This window comes from Puma concolor, chromosome B2 (assembly GCF_028749965.1).
Source record: "Puma concolor isolate L17-30 chromosome B2, mPumCon1.1.hap2, whole genome shotgun sequence".
Taxonomy (NCBI): Eukaryota; Metazoa; Chordata; class Mammalia; order Carnivora; family Felidae; genus Puma; species Puma concolor.
Window position 1 is genome coordinate 137,113,796 of NC_141671.1, and position 17,236 is coordinate 137,131,031.

Genomic DNA, 17,236 nt, shown 5'->3' on the forward strand with positions numbered 1-17,236 from the left:
TGATAATGGAGGAAGATTTATAGCTGCTGGAACAGATATGTCCCAGAAGTGCCAATTAACAGTCAGTGTCCATCTCAAGGGAGCTCTCTAGTGGTATAATCAATGGCTTGTCCATGTACCTTTTCTGATCAAAGCAATAAAGATATTAATTTTGCAGCTGACACAATGCATTGGAGGATAATAAATATGCTGGATGACACTTAAAGTTCAAAATTATTTCTGTTGTAGATGAAAACCAAAAGACTCGGATGTAAAAGGATAAACATAAGGTCCTGTACTCAGGTTCAGTAAATCAATTACACAAACACGGGATGGGGAGGCTATCAGGACAGCAGTTCATGCGGAAAGATGAAGCAGGTTTAGGTAATCCTGCTAATGGAAAACTCAACATGAATCTATTGTGTGAAGCAGCCACTAAAATAGCTTATATAAATTAAGCTTCATCAATACAAGTAGAGACAATGCCTGAATCACAGGAGGTGATAGTCTGTGTCAGGAAGAACCACAGTTTACATATGGAATTCATAGGGGTGTCAGATTTTAAGAAGGGCATGGAACAGTCTTGAGAAAATCCAGAAGATGCTGAATGGTAAATGTGAAATCTGAAAAATCAACTGATGAGGAACAATCTGAAAGACTGAGAGCGTTGAATTCTGAGAAGAGCATTCCAAGTGGTCGACGTTCATTTTTTTCAAAATTGTAAGTGGCTGATACACAGAATAAAAAGAAGATGCATTCAGTGCTTTTCCAAAGAGAAGATCCAGCACCAGGGCACAGATGTAAGAGGAGGCACATCCCACTTCCCTAATAACTAGAGCTGATGGAAGATGTCACAGGACATGATGTGAACTAGTAAGCTTTCACCTCGGGAAAAATCAGGCAGAGAGCGGATGACCACTGGAAGGGATGTGATGGTGGGGGCTCCTCTATGGGTGGGAAGCAGGGTAAGATGCTGACCAAGGGTCCGGGCAAGTCTACGACTATATAATTGTTGACTAAATAATGGACTTAAATCAGTCTTGAAGGACTAGCTGATTATCGTTTTTGGTTTTGTTCCAACAGAATAAAATCAGTGCTTCCCCACAGAGGGAAGACCCTGGAAGACAGAGGAAGCAGTTGACAGCTAACTGCAGGTCAAGGAGAGAGGCCTTCGAAGAAGCCAGCCCTGCTGACACTTTGATCTCGGACTTCTAGCCTCCAGGACTGGGCGAAATTTCTGTTGGTTAAGCCACCCAGGCTGTGGTATTTTGTTACGGCAGCTCTAGCAAACCAATATTGACTTTTTGTGCCTCCTCTAACTAAAGTGGTTTGGACAAAGTTTATTTGACTAAGCCAGGAAATATTGCTATCTAGGAAGGGTCTTGAAAGAGTTAATAAAAAGCGACTAGTCTCACAACTCAGGATGCCTTTTATGGACCCAGCAATTCCATTTCTGGGTATTAATTTCAAGGAAGCAAGAACACTAACTTGAGAAGACATATGCGCCCCCGTGTTCACTGCAGCATTATTTACAATAGCCAAGATAAAGAAATAACCTAAACGTCCATTGACAGATGAATGGATAAAAAAACAGTGGTATACAAATATTCTGCCATAAAAAAGAATTTTGCCATTTGTGACAACATGAATAGACCTGGAAGTTATTATTCTGAGTGAAATAAGTCAGAGAAAGACAAATACCTTATGACCTCACTTATATGTAGAATCTAAACAAAAAACTGAACTCCAGGACACCTGGGTAGCTTAGTTGGTTCAGCATCCAAATTCGGATCAGGTCATGCACGATCTTGTGGTTAGTGAGTTCAAGCCCCACACCCAGCTCATTGCTGTCAGAGCTGAGCCTGCTTCAGATCCTCTGTCTCCCTCTCTCTCTGCCTCTCCCTCGCATTCTCTCTCTCTCTCAAAAAAAAAAAAAAATATATATATATATATGTATATATATATATATAAATAAAATAAACATGAAAAAAATGAGTTTGGGGCACCTTGGTGGCGCAGTCAGTTAAACATCCTACTCTTGATCTTGGCTCAGGTCATGATCTTGCAGTTCCTGAGTTCGAGCCCCGCATGGGGCTGGGCACTGACAGCACAGAACCTGCCTGGGATTCTGTTTCTCATTCTCTCTGCCCCTCCCCTACTTGTGCTCTTGCTCTCTCCCGCTCAAAATAAATGAATAAACTTAAAGAAAAATTAAAAGAAAAAACTGAGTTTGTATATACAGAGAATAGATGGGTAGTTGCAAGAGGCAAGGTGTGAAGGTTGGGCAAAATGAGTAAAGTGATGAAATGAATAAGTCATGGGAGGTAATTACAACATGGTGGCTATAGTTAATAATACGGTACTGTATATTTGAAAGTCGCTGAGAGTAGGGGCGCCTGGGTGGCTCAGTCAGTTAAGCATCCAACTCCTGATTTCGACTCGAGTTATGATCTCACAGTTTCATGAGTTGAAGCCTCACCTCAGGCTCTGTGCTACAGTGCAGAGCCTGCTTGGGATTCTCTCCCTCCCTCTCTCTCTACCCCTCTGCCACTCACTGTGTCTCTGACTCTATCAAAATAAATAAATAAACTTAAAAAAATTCTTTTAAAAAAAGGAAAGTCGCTGAGAGTAAATTTTTTTTTAATGTTTACTTATTTTTGAGAGACACAGAGACAGAACACGAGTGGGGGAGGGGCATAGAGAGGGAGACACAGAATCCAAAGCAGGCTCCAGGCTCTGAGCTGTTAGCACAGAGCCTGATATGGGGCTCAAACCCACGAACTGTGAGATCGTGACCTGATCACAAAAAACAAATGTGTTACCATGAGATGTTAACTAGAATTATTGTTGTGATCATTTCACAATATCCAGTCATTATGTTGTTCTTCTTAGACTAATGTTATCCACAGCTCAAACAAGGCAAAACAAAACAAAACACAACACAACAGAAAGACTCTTGTGTTTAGACCGTCACTGAGCCAGTGACTCACTCCCATCTGTAGCAATTCCTGCTCAGCCCAATAAGTCTGGGGGAAAACCAGTGCTGCGTGTGCCCAAACCCGAATGTCTGAGGTCACTCTTCACCTCACTTACAAACTCAGTTATCTCAAGCAGGCCTCGTTGCTAGGTGAGATAGCTGCTTTCTGGATCATGTGACAAATTCATGTATTCTATTGTTATTTTCCTCTTTATATTGTTTTATATTTTTCAAATTTTCTGCCTGAACCTTGAACTAAGGAAAGAAGAAATAAAAAATGTAAAAAAAAAAAAATGTTGAAAATGTAATGAAATAAAAAATAAAAAAAGGAAAAAGTAACCTGAGTCATTAAAACAAAGCATGAGTCTTTTCCCTTCAAGTGTTTTGCCAAAAATTAGCAAAAAAAGAGAAAGCTTCGGGGAGCCGGGGTGGCTCATTCAGTTGAGCATCTGACTCTTGATTTCAGCTCAGGTCGTAATCCCAGGGTCATGGGATCGAGCACTGTGTCAGGCTCCACACTAAGCATGGGGCCTGCTTAAGATTCTCTCTCTCTCTCTCTCTCTCTCTCTCTCTCTCTCTCTGCCCCTCTCCTCTGCTCACGCCCAATCTCTCACTCTCAAAAAGGAAGAAAGAAAGAAAGAAAGAAAGAAAGAAAGAAAGAAAGAAAGAAAGAAAGAAAGAAAAAAAGAAAAGGAATGAGAATAAGTTTCAAAACAAATTATCAGGATCACTGTTTACTCAGTAGAAGGTAAGTTCATATTAATAAACCAACTTTTTCAACAATCACTTTTTGAAAAAATTTTTTAAAAACGTTTTTATTTATTTTTGAGAGAGAGAGAGAGAGAGAGAGAGAGACAGAGCACAAGCCTGGGAGGAGCAGAGAGAGAGGGAGACACACAATCCAAAACAGGCTCCAGGCTCTGAGCTGTCAGCACAGAGCCCGACGTGAGGCTCGAACCCACAAACTGTGAGATCGTGACCTGAGCCGAAGTCAGACGCTCAACCGACTGAGTTACCCAGGTGCCCCTCAACAACCACTTTTATGCTTTCTCCATTTTATAGCTCTTCTGCTAGCTTACTCATAATTTGGAAACGGGAGTGGAAGAACATTATGAGAGATCACCTCGTGGAAATATTTGGTGTCATTACAATGACATCATGAATTACCTTCATGTCCACTGATGGGTCACCCAGCAACATTGTCCACTCATACTGGACTATGGCATGGTCGTCTGTGCTCTCACGGCCGTCCAAAACCACTCCATCTGTAGGCAGGTGCAAAACCACATCCCGTCCAGCCTTGCTGAGTGGAGGCTCATCCTTTTCTGTGAAAGAAAATAAATAATTCACAGGAGATGACCGCCTATTTTTTTTTACAATGTATTTAAAGCAGTATCTTGTTTGCTAGAATAGATGTAGTCTAGCAAGCAACTAGTGTGAGAATGTATAGCAACTGAAAGCTATTTTCTTACTGATTTTCATGTATTCTCTTTATATAATAAACAATAAAATAGCAATTTACTAAGAATATGGAATTTAGCTCTAACACATGCCGAAGAGAAGGTGTGGAGAATCAGCTATTAGCAGTAGCTAGGACAAAATTGTGGGTACAAGACAAAGTAGTAGGCCATCCAATCTGGAGTAGCAGTTTTACTCCCTAGAGTCAAAGTTTCATTTAAATCATAAATAATTTAAGTTCAAGGTTCAATTAAATGAATGTTTTTTAAAAAAGGACTTTTGAAACATATCTGAAAAACATCCACCTCTGATATAGATTTTTTTCCTCATCCTCAAGTTTTTAAAATAGGTATAAAGTATTCTATATATAGGAAATAAATTGGGGCGCCTGGGTGGCTCAGTCAGTTAAGTGTCCGAATTTGGCTCAGGTCATAATCTCATGGTTTGTGGGTTTGAGCCCTGCGTCAGGCTCTCTGCTGACAGCTTAGAACCTGAAGTCTGCTTCAGATTCTGTCTCCCTCTCTCTCTGCTCCTCCCCTGCTTGTTCTCTCTCTCTCTCAAAAATAAATAAACATTAAAAAAATTTTTTTAAAGCTAATATTAAATTTGGAAAGTTAAGGCAAGTTCTTCGATTCACACAAAATAAAGCTTAACTTAGCAATTCTCTGGAAAACAATTTTTCATCTAGGAAAATAGAAAACATTCGGTTTCTAACAACTAATTTTTATAACAGAAGCTGGCACACTGAGTTTCTGTATAATAGCAAAACAAATATGCTTACCTTTGATCTGGCATAGTACTAAATAATTTAAGGCTAACTACGTTCACTAACTACTAATCTATAACTGGTAGCTGCTTCAGTTGTGACTGATAGGAGAAGCTGCATACAGAAAACATTTCTAAGTGCAGAATTATGAATATTTTATTGATTTAAGCTTATTAGTAAACTTACTCAAATGTACATATATGTGTGTGTGTGTGTGTGTGTGTGTGTGTGTGTATATATATATATATTCTTTTTTTTTCAGAGAGAGAGAGAGAGAGAGAGAGAGAGAGGGAGAGAACATACCTGTGTGAGTGGGGGAGAGGGGAAGAGGGAGAGAGAATCCTAAGCAGACCCCACATCCAGTGCAGAGTCAATGTAGGTGGATCCCACGACCTTGAGATCATGACCTGAGCCAAAATCAAAGGTAGGACGCTTAACCAACCGAGCCACTCATTCACCCCGATATATTTTAAAGAAACTTAGTAACACTACTGGGAAAAAGTCTATAGGTTCTTATAATATATCTTTTTGGTATCTGCTACTTCCTCCCTACTCCAGGGCCAAAGCTCTGTCCAAATGCTGGCCTGGATTTGTTCCTCCTTAACTTCTGCTGAATGATGTTGCTGAGGCACTGCTCTCTTCCTCCAAAGCCCAGTTGCTTCCTAAGCAAATGTCTAAGAGCCAATTCAGATGTCGCAGGGCCTGAGGTCTGGGGCTAGCAGCAATCCTATTGGTTTCTCACTAGGCAATAACAGGTAGTCACTCTTGACACACTGCAGCTAAAATGACTTTTCTGAAATTCTAATCTGATTGGGTCATTTCCATGCTTAAGAAAAACCCTTCAACAAGTTACCATGACTTTTCAGATGTTCAGAGACCTGCTCGTCCAGTCCTATCTTCTACTCTACTGATCCTCCCAATACCCAGAAACAGAATTTCTGTAAGGGGCGGGCAGCTCTCAGAGCTGTGGCTGTTCTGAATAAGAACGCTGCTGTTCATCTCAAAAAGAGATGACTTTTTTTTATGAGCATGTTTACAGGGCATAAGCACATTTGCTATTGCCAATGGTTACATTTGTCTATTGAGAAGAGTCCCATTTTTATAGTCATTTAAAAGAATGAGGACTAATAACTTAGGTTTAAATAAGCCACACAATCAACCTTTGCCTAAGAAGAAATTTGTTCTGCCTTCTTCCACCTCTGAGCAAAGACCCAGTGTCTTATGTCTTTATTCTGCTTCTCCCAGATAAGGAGAGAGGTGACAATTTCATTACTAATAGGCCATTTTACACAGTGTTACACAGATATTTCTTTTGGTTCTGGAAGTTTCCATTGCTTTCCACACAGTAGTTTATCACTTTATAAATCTGGAAAGCATCTTATAATTTGCAGTAATACCTTATAATTAGCATGAAAATTTATTTTTAAAGTATTGTTTACAAGTAAACAAACTAAACCTATAGGATATAAACAATGAATGCTTTAATATATTTTTAAGCCCTCAAAGATGTAACCACAAAGACTTAAGATGGAAAAATCAGGTAAGTTCTGAAATACCCCACATATTACAAAACTAATTAATTCTACCCCTCCTGGAAGAAAAAAAAAAATCATTGTTTTAGTTGTTCACGTTTCTTTAGGTAAGCTTTAAGATACCATTTATAAGCACAATGAAATCCTCATATCCTCTACATTGATTGCTATTGTAACTGAAATAAGAGAGATACATTTCTTCATCAGTTCAAGTCCAGGAAAGTTACACTGCATAATGCATTTCAAAATAAGCCAGAGCTTATCTACCCAGAAACAGGCCTTAAAAATAAACAAGCGACAATAAGAAGAGGAAAGGAGTGTGCTATCATTTAAAAAAATATTTGACTTGATGGGTTGCCTGGGTGGCTCAGTTGGTTAAGCGTCTGACTTCAGCTCAGGTCATGATCTCGTGGTTCACGAGTTCAAGCCCTGTGTCAGGCTGTGTGCTGACAGCTCAGAGCCTGGAGCCTGCTTCAGATTCTGTGTCTCCCTCTCTCCCTCTGCCACTGCCCAACTCGTGCTCTGTCTCTCTCTCTCTCTCTCTCAAAAATAAATAAAAACATTAAAAAATTTTTAAAAATATTTGACTTGCTGATAAAGAACATGACAAAGGTAAATCTGCATTTTTCATCATCAAAATATAATAAAGCAATGCTAAGTACTCTGGAAGCATTGATTTCTTTCGAAAACCAGACACACTTGGTAAGATCTACAGAGGCGAAATAAGACTCGTACCAATTTTGATGAAGCCTATCAAGGTGGCATTTTATACAGGTAAGAATAATATTATTGTTCAGTTAACTAATCTGATTTACAACACACTGCTGTAAACAGAGCCTTAAGGACAAGGAGGAGGTTCTGGAATCTGGATCCGTACTGTGTGGACACAAATGATATAGCGGAGGTTGAGGAATTAGAAAGGACTCTTGAAGTCAGGATACAGGGAAGAGGCTTAGATACTATGTGTCAAAATCCATGAGGTTGGTTGATTGGTTTTTGTGGTTTCTTTTTTCATTGTGTGTTCTTAATTGTAACACTTCAGGAAAGAATTATTCATAACCCCAATCTGATTATCATCATTTTTAGTGTGTACTGTTATAGTCTTTCTCTATACGAGCTGATGATAATAAGAGGTGCCATTTATTGGGTGGCATAAGTGCTAAGTGCTCGTAAGCCATAATGTCACTCAACTCTCATGAGTCTCTGAGGTAGGTATTATCAGCTGCATCAGACTCAAGAAGAAATGATTTAGAGGCTAAGTTGCCTAAGATGATACAAATGATAAATCTGTCAGTTCTGATGTCTGCCCAGATCTTTCTAAGTATACTGTGGGGGTACCCAAAGTGTATTCCAGTTACAGGAAATGTAAATTTACATCCTGAATTAACCTAACTTATTAATAGGTTCTATTTATTAATATTTACTCATATATTCTATTATTGCCCATGTTACTATATAAACTTCACAGTTGCCATTTTTATTTTTAAAAAATATTTTTAATGTTTATTTATTTTTGAGAGACAGAGAGAGAGAGAGGAAAAGAGAGACAGAGCACGAGTGGGGGAGGGGCAGAAAAAGAGAGGGAGACGCAGAATCCAAAGCAGGCTCCAGGCTCTGAGCTGTCAGCACAGAGCCCGATGCAGGGCTCAAACTCGGAAACAGTGAGATCATGACCTGAGCTGAAGTCAGATGCTTAACTGACTGAGCCATCTATGTGCCCCATCCATTTTGATTTTTAACCTCTCGTAATAGACATCTACTTTGTTATCAATTTTTTTCACCATTATAAATGATGCCACAATAAATATTTTTGCTCCTTTTTCTTTAGCATGGATCACTGTCCTACAAAAACTATTCTAGAAGAACGGATGACTATTTTAATGGTCTCTGCCACATATTTCCTGCGTGACACTTGTATGACGCAGCTCCACATTCACAAGCATCGAGACTTTGGGCAAGTTACTTTCTCTCCCCAAGCCTTCCAGTACACGAGAGATTATAACAGAACCCAGATCTTTGGCTGTTGTAAGGAGAATGAGTTCCTGTGTCTAAGGACCTTATAATAATGCCTAATACCAAACTCAATCAGCAACAAACACAGCTGATGGATTCTGCTATAAATTTGTGCCATCCCATCCCAACCACCCCCTCACCATTTCATGACGTTTTGACTCACCTCACATGGCCTCCCAACAAATTCTCTGTAAGAGCTTTTCTAAACCATTTTCATGCTCCTTTGGCTTCCAACTCTGTATGCTCACAAAAGTCAGAAAAAGGGATGCCTGGGCGGTTCGGTCGGTTAAGCATCTGACTCTTGATTTCGGCCCAGGTCATAATCTCACAGGTGGTAAGATCAAACCCCACATCGGGCTCTGAGCTGACAGTATGGAGCCTGCTTGGGATTCTCTCTCTCCCTTTGTCTCGGCCTCTCCCACAGTCACGCGTGCTCTCTCTCAAAATAAACTTTTTTAAAAAGTCCGAAAAAAAGAGACGATTCAAGAAAGAAAAACGTAGACGTTTCGGAAGCATAAAGAACTTCAAACGGTTAAGCATCTGGGCAGGGCAAACACAGGGCATGTGGGTAGGTAACCTTTGCCCTAGCTGCAGAGAATGAGGGTGCCTTGGGGCCTGAGCTACGCACACCCTTCTAGTTTCCATGTCGCTGGGGATATGAAGTGTGAGCATGTCAGTGTTTTCCAGAATGAGGACCAAACCCTGCAGTCACCTGTATTCACCCCTGACCATCTATATAATTGAATTCCCAAACTCAGAAACTTCTACTTAGTAAACCTAACTTTTTTTTTTTTTTTTTTTTAATTTCCACGAGCATATTCCTTGTTTTCCTTCTATTATCCCCCGGCTTATAAGAAAGCTTCCTGTGGCAATGTTGGTTTTTTTTCCAGATGTGCATTGAGAACAAGGGAAAGGGATTTTGTTTCTTTGCTGCTGGGATTTTTTGGTCTGTGTTTGAGTCAAGAGGAAGGATGTATAACACCATGGGGCAGGCTCAGTGATGGTGGTGGGGGTCCAAGTGAAAGTGCTTCCTGCCTCCACTTCAGGGAGAACACTTTGGTGTTCTTCCCAATGTCTGCCTCAAGGCTGAGCAGTCACAGGGTGACCTTTGATGTCTGCTACCCCAACACGGGTTCTGAGCTTTCTCTGAGGTGCAGGTGGGAAGGGAGGTGGGCCATTGTGGATATGGTTTCCCAGACCCTTGTCTTTGGACCTTCAGGTCTTGGGAGATTCCAGATTTCCAAAGCAGCTGAGGCTACCCCCCCCCCCCCGCCCCAATCTTGCAATGGTATCATTATGTTATTATAAATCAAAGAGCAACAGAGTGGAATCAAACACACAGTGAACCACACCTGGGCCCAATCAAGGTTTTATTCCCTCAACGGCCTTAATCTCCAACGGCTACAATTTTTCTTGTGCCTTCTGTATATGCCTTGACTCTCGTTCAGAACATGTGCAGGAAGTAAAACTATAGAATGAAAAGCATCATTATTAGCTCTTTTTAAAAAGGGACATGCCTTAAACTTTCTTATTCTCAACTAAAATCAAATCCCTTCCTTTCCCTCTTTACAAAAGGGATCTGTAGTTCATGGGAATCAGTTGGATCCACTTCAAAAATACCTGACACCAAGTTTCCCCTTCCCATTTTTGTCTGATGAAAATCACTACACACGGAATCATGAGTCGTGAGAACCGAGCTAAGAAACGGGTGTGCTATGAGCAAGCTGGCATCTAATTAGATTTTGCTTTTGTAATTTCTTGACACAAACCATGACTTACAAAAAACCTCTGGGCCTAAAATAAACTTTTTTTTTTCCCCCTTCGAGCTTTTCTCCTTTAAATCGAATTTCTGTGACTCCTCTCAGGTCAGCCTCCCTCCCCGAGCCTAGAAAAATTCCAGAAGCAGCCCACGGTGCCCTCTTCTGCCCAATCTACTAAGGTTTCTCAGAAACCATCCATAAGACAAATCACAGCCACTCCTCTGGATGCCCGCGAACTAAAATAACTTGGAACGTAGCTGTTCCGTTTCTCACTTGGCTGTACTGCCTAAGCGGGTCTCCCGGACGCAGCCACCCAACAGGTGCGAGGGCGGCCGCACCGAAGAGGTCTGACCCAGCCGCCTCCCGCGGAGTGCTCACCCATGGGAGGCGAGGCGTCCGGGTCTTCCTGCGCGCCCTGCAGGGCGCGGCTCAGGCTGTAGCTGCTGTAGCCGCGGTGCAGCGCGAACTTGCAAACGCTGCGGCCGCGGGCGGTGCAGTTGAAGAGGTAGCAGCCGAGCGCGGCGGCGGGGGGCGCGGGCCGCCGGGGCAGCTCCACCACGGCCACGGAGCAGCGCGGCTCCGAGCAGCAGGCCGCCACGCACTGCCGCCAGTCCCGCACGGCCGCCGGCGCGGTCAGGAAGCTGGCGCCGGCCGCGAGGGAGTCCTTGGTGCGGATGATGGCGTCCGGCATGGCGCTGTAGCCGCCGCCGCCCGGGCCCGGGCAGCCCTCCTGGGGACCGCCGCCCGCGCGCAGCTCCAGCTCCAGCTCCTCCTGCGGCCGCTCCTGCTGCAGCTGCCGACGGAACTCCTCCAGCAGTTGCTCCACTCCCGACAGCTGCGCGTGCAGTTCGGACAGCGGCGCGGAGGGCGGCCCGGCCGCGCCGCCGCTCGGCAGCCACAGGCAGAGCAGCAGCAGCCCGCGCAGCGCCCGGTGCCGCGGCGGCCGCCTGCGCCCCGAGCCCGCGCTCTCCCCGGCGGCGAAGGCCATGGCGGCCGGCGGCTGAGGCCGCGAGCCGAGGCGGGGCCGCAGAGCGCGAGGAAGGCGGGCGAGCGCGGGCCCCGTGCCCCTCCGGCGCGACCGCGGCGGCCGCTAGGCCCTGGCGCCTCACAGCGCGGCCTCCCCGGGGCCCGGCTGCGCCCCTGAGGCCGCGGGCGCGCGGTCGTCGGCGGGAACCGCAGCAACGAGAGGCATAGCCAGCCGGGCCGGGCGCCGCTCCTTGTCCTTTCTGGAGGCTTCCGGGAGGGCCCGCGCCTCGGGACCGGGACCCTGGGCGCACTCTGAGGCGGCTAGGCGGCCTCGGACCGGATCAGCACCCGGGCTGTGAACAGTGGCCGCGGCGGGGGCGGAGGCGCGTCAAGCCCCGCCCCCCACCCCCGGCGCCGAGGTCCCGCCCCGCCCCTTGCTCGCGTTGACCCCTCCCACCACACCCTACCGCAGGCTCCTCCCAAGCTGGGAGGGCGCGGGAAAGAGACCTGTAGGGTAGCTTTCCGGGGGTGCCGCCCTGAGAGTTCTTAGGCCGACCACAGCCCTCCAAGCCTGGGCAGGCTTTGCATCTGAGACCCACCCGGCTTCATTAACGAGCGAGACCTGCTCGAGTGTCAGCTCAGAGGGGAAGCTCAAATCATTAGGACCTCAGGGTCTGCTTAAGAAAAGGGACTTGAACCAGGGAACCACCAGTCTTCAGTCCTTCATTCACCTCCAGCGTCCCCGATTGTTTACACATTAGGTTCCCCAGATGCACTTGGGTAGCATAGGGCTGGCAACGCTGTTGAAATATATAAAAATCAAGCAGTCACATTCCCTTATGTTTTCCATAAGGGAAACTTATGGAAATCTGAACACAGCCAATTAGGAGGACCTGATGAGTTACCTCTATTCAGCGTGTAGAGAGGCCTTCCAGCTTAGATCATGTGAGATATAGTGGAGTTCTAGTGGAGTTGTGTTTTATTTATTTATTTATTTATTTATTTATTTATTTATCTTTATTGAATGAAATTTCGCAGATAATCTTTCCCTTTACCGAAAATCCAGTCTACTGGAGACCACATCTGAGAGCTTTAACTGCCTGCCAGCAACTTCTACAACTTATTTATCTCAGACAGACTCTCTTTCTCTTGATTCATTTTTTTCTCCTGATTGTGGATCACATTTTCTTGCTTTTTGGCACATCCAGAAGTTTTTTTGACTGGATACATGAACATTGTAATCTGTACATTGTTCAATGTCTGTATTTTTTAGGAGGGAAAGAGAAAATAACTGGATAGGAAAATGCAATTTCTGATATATACATATACATTTTAAATTTTAGAGCTTATATTTAGGGACCTATTGCTTTCAGATCTAGAATAGAGGAGATAGAACTAGAAGGTAAAAATACAAAAGAAGAAAAAAGAAAACATAGCCCAGTATTTCTTGCTATTCCATGAAAAGAGAAATTCTTAGAGTTCATGAGGGTGTGTATGTGAGTGACTTTGAGGCTGAAAAAAAATGGCCTTTTAGCACTAAAGGCTATGTCTGGACTATAGCCTGGGCAGCTGGTTTTTCTACCTATGAGATAGTCACCCCACACAACTGAAGCCACTTAAAGATACCTTTGACAACATAAGCATTCCTTTTTCTTAGACCTCAGAGAGCACCAGTAGGCTTATGATAAAGAGAAACTTTTACTTGTGATAAGAATGGACCCTGGAGGCAGCATCAAATCTTCCATTATAATAATAATAATTATTATGAAACATAAACATGTATGATAGTGCGATATAATATTAACTAACGATTGTAATGATTTCAAAGTATGCCAATACTTTCGTGTACATGAATTCATATGGCTTTCACAGAGATTTTAAGATGGACATGTGGCCCTCACTCCTGCCTTTGGGGCAGTCAGTGAAAGGGAAGTCCGTATAGAATGAGACCCAGCTCACATGTTCCATGGGGGAGACAATGAGGGACAGGTGGCAGGGACAGCATTTCTCAGGAGCATTCATCTCTAATCCTTCCAGCACTACCAAAGCTTCCCCCTTTATAACTTCACAAGAGGGTCCTTTTGAGAAAAGTAGAAATGACTTAATGTGTTTACCGTTAACACTGGTTATTTCTGTGGTGTGAGATGGGAATAGTGGAGGGAAATACTCACTTTTTTACTTTACAAGACTTCGTATCAGTTGAAATTTTTGTGATGAGGTTGTCATAAAATATTTTTCATTAAAAAAACAAAACAGGCTCTGACTTCTGCTGCAGCCATGTTAGAGTAAAGGGGTTGGGTTTAACCTCCAAACTTAGATGAAAAATCCAGAAAAAAATTAAAAAGAAACAACGCGCAGGGGCATCTGGGTGGCTCAGTTGGTTAAGTGATGGGCTCCTGATTTAGGCTCAGGTCATGATCTCATGGCTCCAGAGCTCCAGCCCTGCGTCGGGCTCTGCACTGACAGCATGGAGCCTGCTTGGGATTCTCTCTCTCCCTCTCTCTGCCTCACCTCCCCCCAAATAAATAAATAAACTTAAAAAAAGAAACAATGTGCTTTGGACAGCGATAACAGGCAGTGCAGGACCCAGGACAAGGGACACTAAGGAAGTGATCCTTCTGACTGCCTTGGCTTCCTGCCCGGAGAGGGATTCCAGACTGCAGGGCTGGGAGGGGAACCCAAAGGGAGCCTGGAAATCTCTCCGAGCAGAGAAAGTGGCATTGAGAATTTAAAGGGGCCAGGTGGCTAGAATCCACGGGGCGGAGTACCAGAGGGGAGAGAGCTACAGGGTAAGAGATCTGGAGGTGTGCAGAAGGGTCTTCTGAGCCCTCACCCCAGAACGTGCATCCATCATATAGAAATGATTAATTACCTTACTTCTCATGCTTGTGAGGGTTAAGGGAAGCAAAGCATTTGAAGCACCTGGAACAATGGCAAAGGCATGGTATAGACTCTATAACTGTTGGCCAGCACTATTTTCTTTTAGTCCATTGGTCCATCGTATCATGAAGTTTTAGTTTGATTCTGTCATCCAATATACCTTTTTAAAAAAAGTTTATTCATTTTGAGAGAGCGAGAGCGAGAGCATGCACATGGGTGAGGGGAAGAAAGGGAATCCCAAGAAGGTTCTGTACTGCCAGCGTGGAACCCAATGCGGGGCTCGAACTCTTGATCATGACCTGAGCCAAAATCAAGAGTCAGATGCTTAACCTCCTGAGCCATCCAGGTGGCTCATCTAACATACTTTGTATCCCTTTTGGCTTTGTAGCACCTTAGAGGACAATTGTGTCTTCTGTCTTTATCTAAGAAATTGATTTAAAATATGGATTATGAGGGGTTCTTGGGTGGCTCCATCAAATGAGCATCAGACTTTTGATTTCAGCTCAGGTCATGATCTCAGGGTTATGGGATCAAGCCCTATGTAGGGCTCCACGATGAGTGTGAACCCTCCATTGACCCTTCCTCTGCCAGGAAGACTATGAGACATGGTTGGCTGCCACCATTGTGGCCGGCTCCACCATTTTTTACTCCTTATCTCTCACACACCCCTCCCTGGGCCTCACCTACCTCCCACCTCCCCTCAGCTCAGCTTGGACACTGACATTCACCAGTTGAACCCTGTCCCGTCCCTGTCCAGACATGTAGCCCTTGAACAGCAGGTTCAGGTGGCCAGAAAGAAGCTGGCTGAGTTCAACCCCAAGTGTCCATGGACTCCCAGCCCCCCTTTAAATCCTCACTGTTGAGATGTGGTTTCTAAAACTGGTCTTCTGCCTTCCTCCCTGCTCACCAATCCCCTTTGCTGCGGGGACTGCAGCCTAAACCCCAGCCTGCTTGGCTGAGGCAGGTGCGTCCTAAGGCGCCTTCCATCAGGGGTTAAAGCCAGACCCCTGTGCCTGCAGCCCAGTGCATGGCCTCCCCTACCCTGTGAAAAGCGATCATCTGGACCCACCATGATGCTGCCCCTGCCCATATCTAGGTATGTCCATTCCTTGTGTTCCTGCTGCCACCCTAGTACTCACTAGGTGAGCCTTAAGGCAGCAACCTAGTCTGACTCAAACCATAACTTGCCAAGCATGTTCACATTTCACCTCAGAGTCCAGCTTTAAAATAGAAATAAGCCTGAACCTTGTTAGCGGTGCCAGCCCTTTCCCACTGCCCCAAGACAGTAAGGCTTCATCAGGACTTAGAGGTGAGCCTGCCCAGGTCAAGGTTACTCTGCTATAGGAGGCCCTTACTTTTTTTTTTTTTCTTTTTCTGAGAAGGAGGGAGATTGAGGGAGCAAGTGAGCACAAGTGAGTGAGGGGCAGAGAGAGAGAGAATCCCATGAAGGGGAGAGAGAAGGAGAGAGAGAGTCACTTCACAGCCCCAGTGCAGCTCTTCCTGCCCTCGGGTCCTGTCCCCCATGCTTTAGTAAAATCACCTTTGTGCACCCAAGATGGTCTCTGAGAATTCTTCCTTGGCCATGGGCTCTACGCTCCACTCCCATCCCCCCAAAACCTCATCACATCTGCATCAAGTTTACAAAGCATCTTGACTTGGAAGGCGGGAGGACCTTCTCTCCAACATCTACAGAGATCACTCAGGGGAGTCCTTACTGCCCAACATGGCCTTATGCTTCCTGTGCCCTGAACACCTATGTGCTTCTCTCTGTGCACGTTCCAAGCTGCTGCTCAAGTCCTGTTCTTATTGCCAATTGGGTTTCCTGGGTCCCTGGAGTTGGACCTTTCTGGTTTTTACTGAGAGCGGCCAAAGCCACCTGTCTCCCTCCCCCAAGACCCATTCTCCTCTTCACCCCCATGGTCTTCGGGGCCTGGTTCCCACCACTCTTTCCCCTGGGCCCACCCTTTCTCCAGCTGAATGTCCGTCAGGATCAGGATTGTCCTGAGTCCTTGCCTCACGTCTTCCCTAGAGTTTGGCTCTGTTCTGACCACACTTTGGTGGCATTTACTTCTCCTCTAGAAGAGCCAAGGGTTCGAACCTGTTGCTGTCACTGTCACAATGAGGGGAAAGTGTCACCGTCACTCACTGCCCTCTGCTGGAGCCCCTCACCTCACACCAGGCCTGGGCTGAGAGGTGACAGTGAAGTCGCAGGAAAGACCTTACGAGTCTGTGCGAGAAAAGCACAGATGACAGCTGGGAGGGGAGTGCCACAGACTCAATGTTTGTGTCCCCCCCAAATTGACATGCTGAAATCCCAGCCCCAGTGTGATGGTATTGGAAGGTGGGGCCTTTGAGAAGACAGGCCACGAATGGGACCGGTGCCCTTATAAAAAAAACCTCGAGTTCCCCCGACCCTTCTACAGTGTGAGGGCACAGTGAGAAGACAGCTGTCAATGAGCCAGGTGGCAGGCCCTCACCAGACACCTGCCCAGGCCTTAGTCTTGGACTTCCTAGACTCCAGAACTGTGGGGGAAAAAATTCTGTTGTGTATAAGCCAGCCAGTCTGTGTTCCATCAGACTGAGACAGGGAAGAAGGGAATTATCAGAATTCTAGTCTCTGGGACGCCAGGTACCATCCTTCTCCTTCCCCTTCCCTTCTCCTCTTCCTCCTCCTCCTCCTCCTCCTTCCGTAAAATATTTATTTATTTATTTATTTATTTATTTATTTATTTATTTATTTATTTATTTTTGAGAAATACAGAGAGAGAGAGCAAACAGAGGAAGGTCAGAGAGAGGGTAGGGAGACAGAATCCCAGTCAGGGCAGATCCTGATTCGGGGCTTAAACTCATTGTTCCGGAACCAGGCTGGAACGCTGGCAGAAAAACCAAGCGGCACTTGGAGATC

The 17,236-nt window shown here is 45.0% G+C and overlaps 1 protein-coding gene across 3 annotated transcripts in view; it reads right to left on the bottom strand.

The window, feature by feature from the left end:
* The window catches only part of LRP11 (LDL receptor related protein 11), a 52,247-nt gene extending 40,635 nt beyond the window's left edge, over window positions 1-11,612 (bottom strand). For all 3 annotated transcript variants that reach the window (XM_086708109.1, XM_025925896.2, XM_086708108.1), the window contains exons 1-2: window positions 10,864-11,612; window positions 4,124-4,281 (exon numbers count right to left, since the gene is read on the bottom strand). In XM_086708109.1, the coding sequence (XP_086564235.1) occupies window positions 4,124-4,281; window positions 10,864-11,473 (768 nt within the window). In that variant the 5' untranslated portion in view covers window positions 11,474-11,612. The remainder of the gene's footprint in view (window positions 1-4,123; window positions 4,282-10,863) is intronic.
* Between the last annotated feature and the right edge of the window lie 5,624 nt (window positions 11,613-17,236).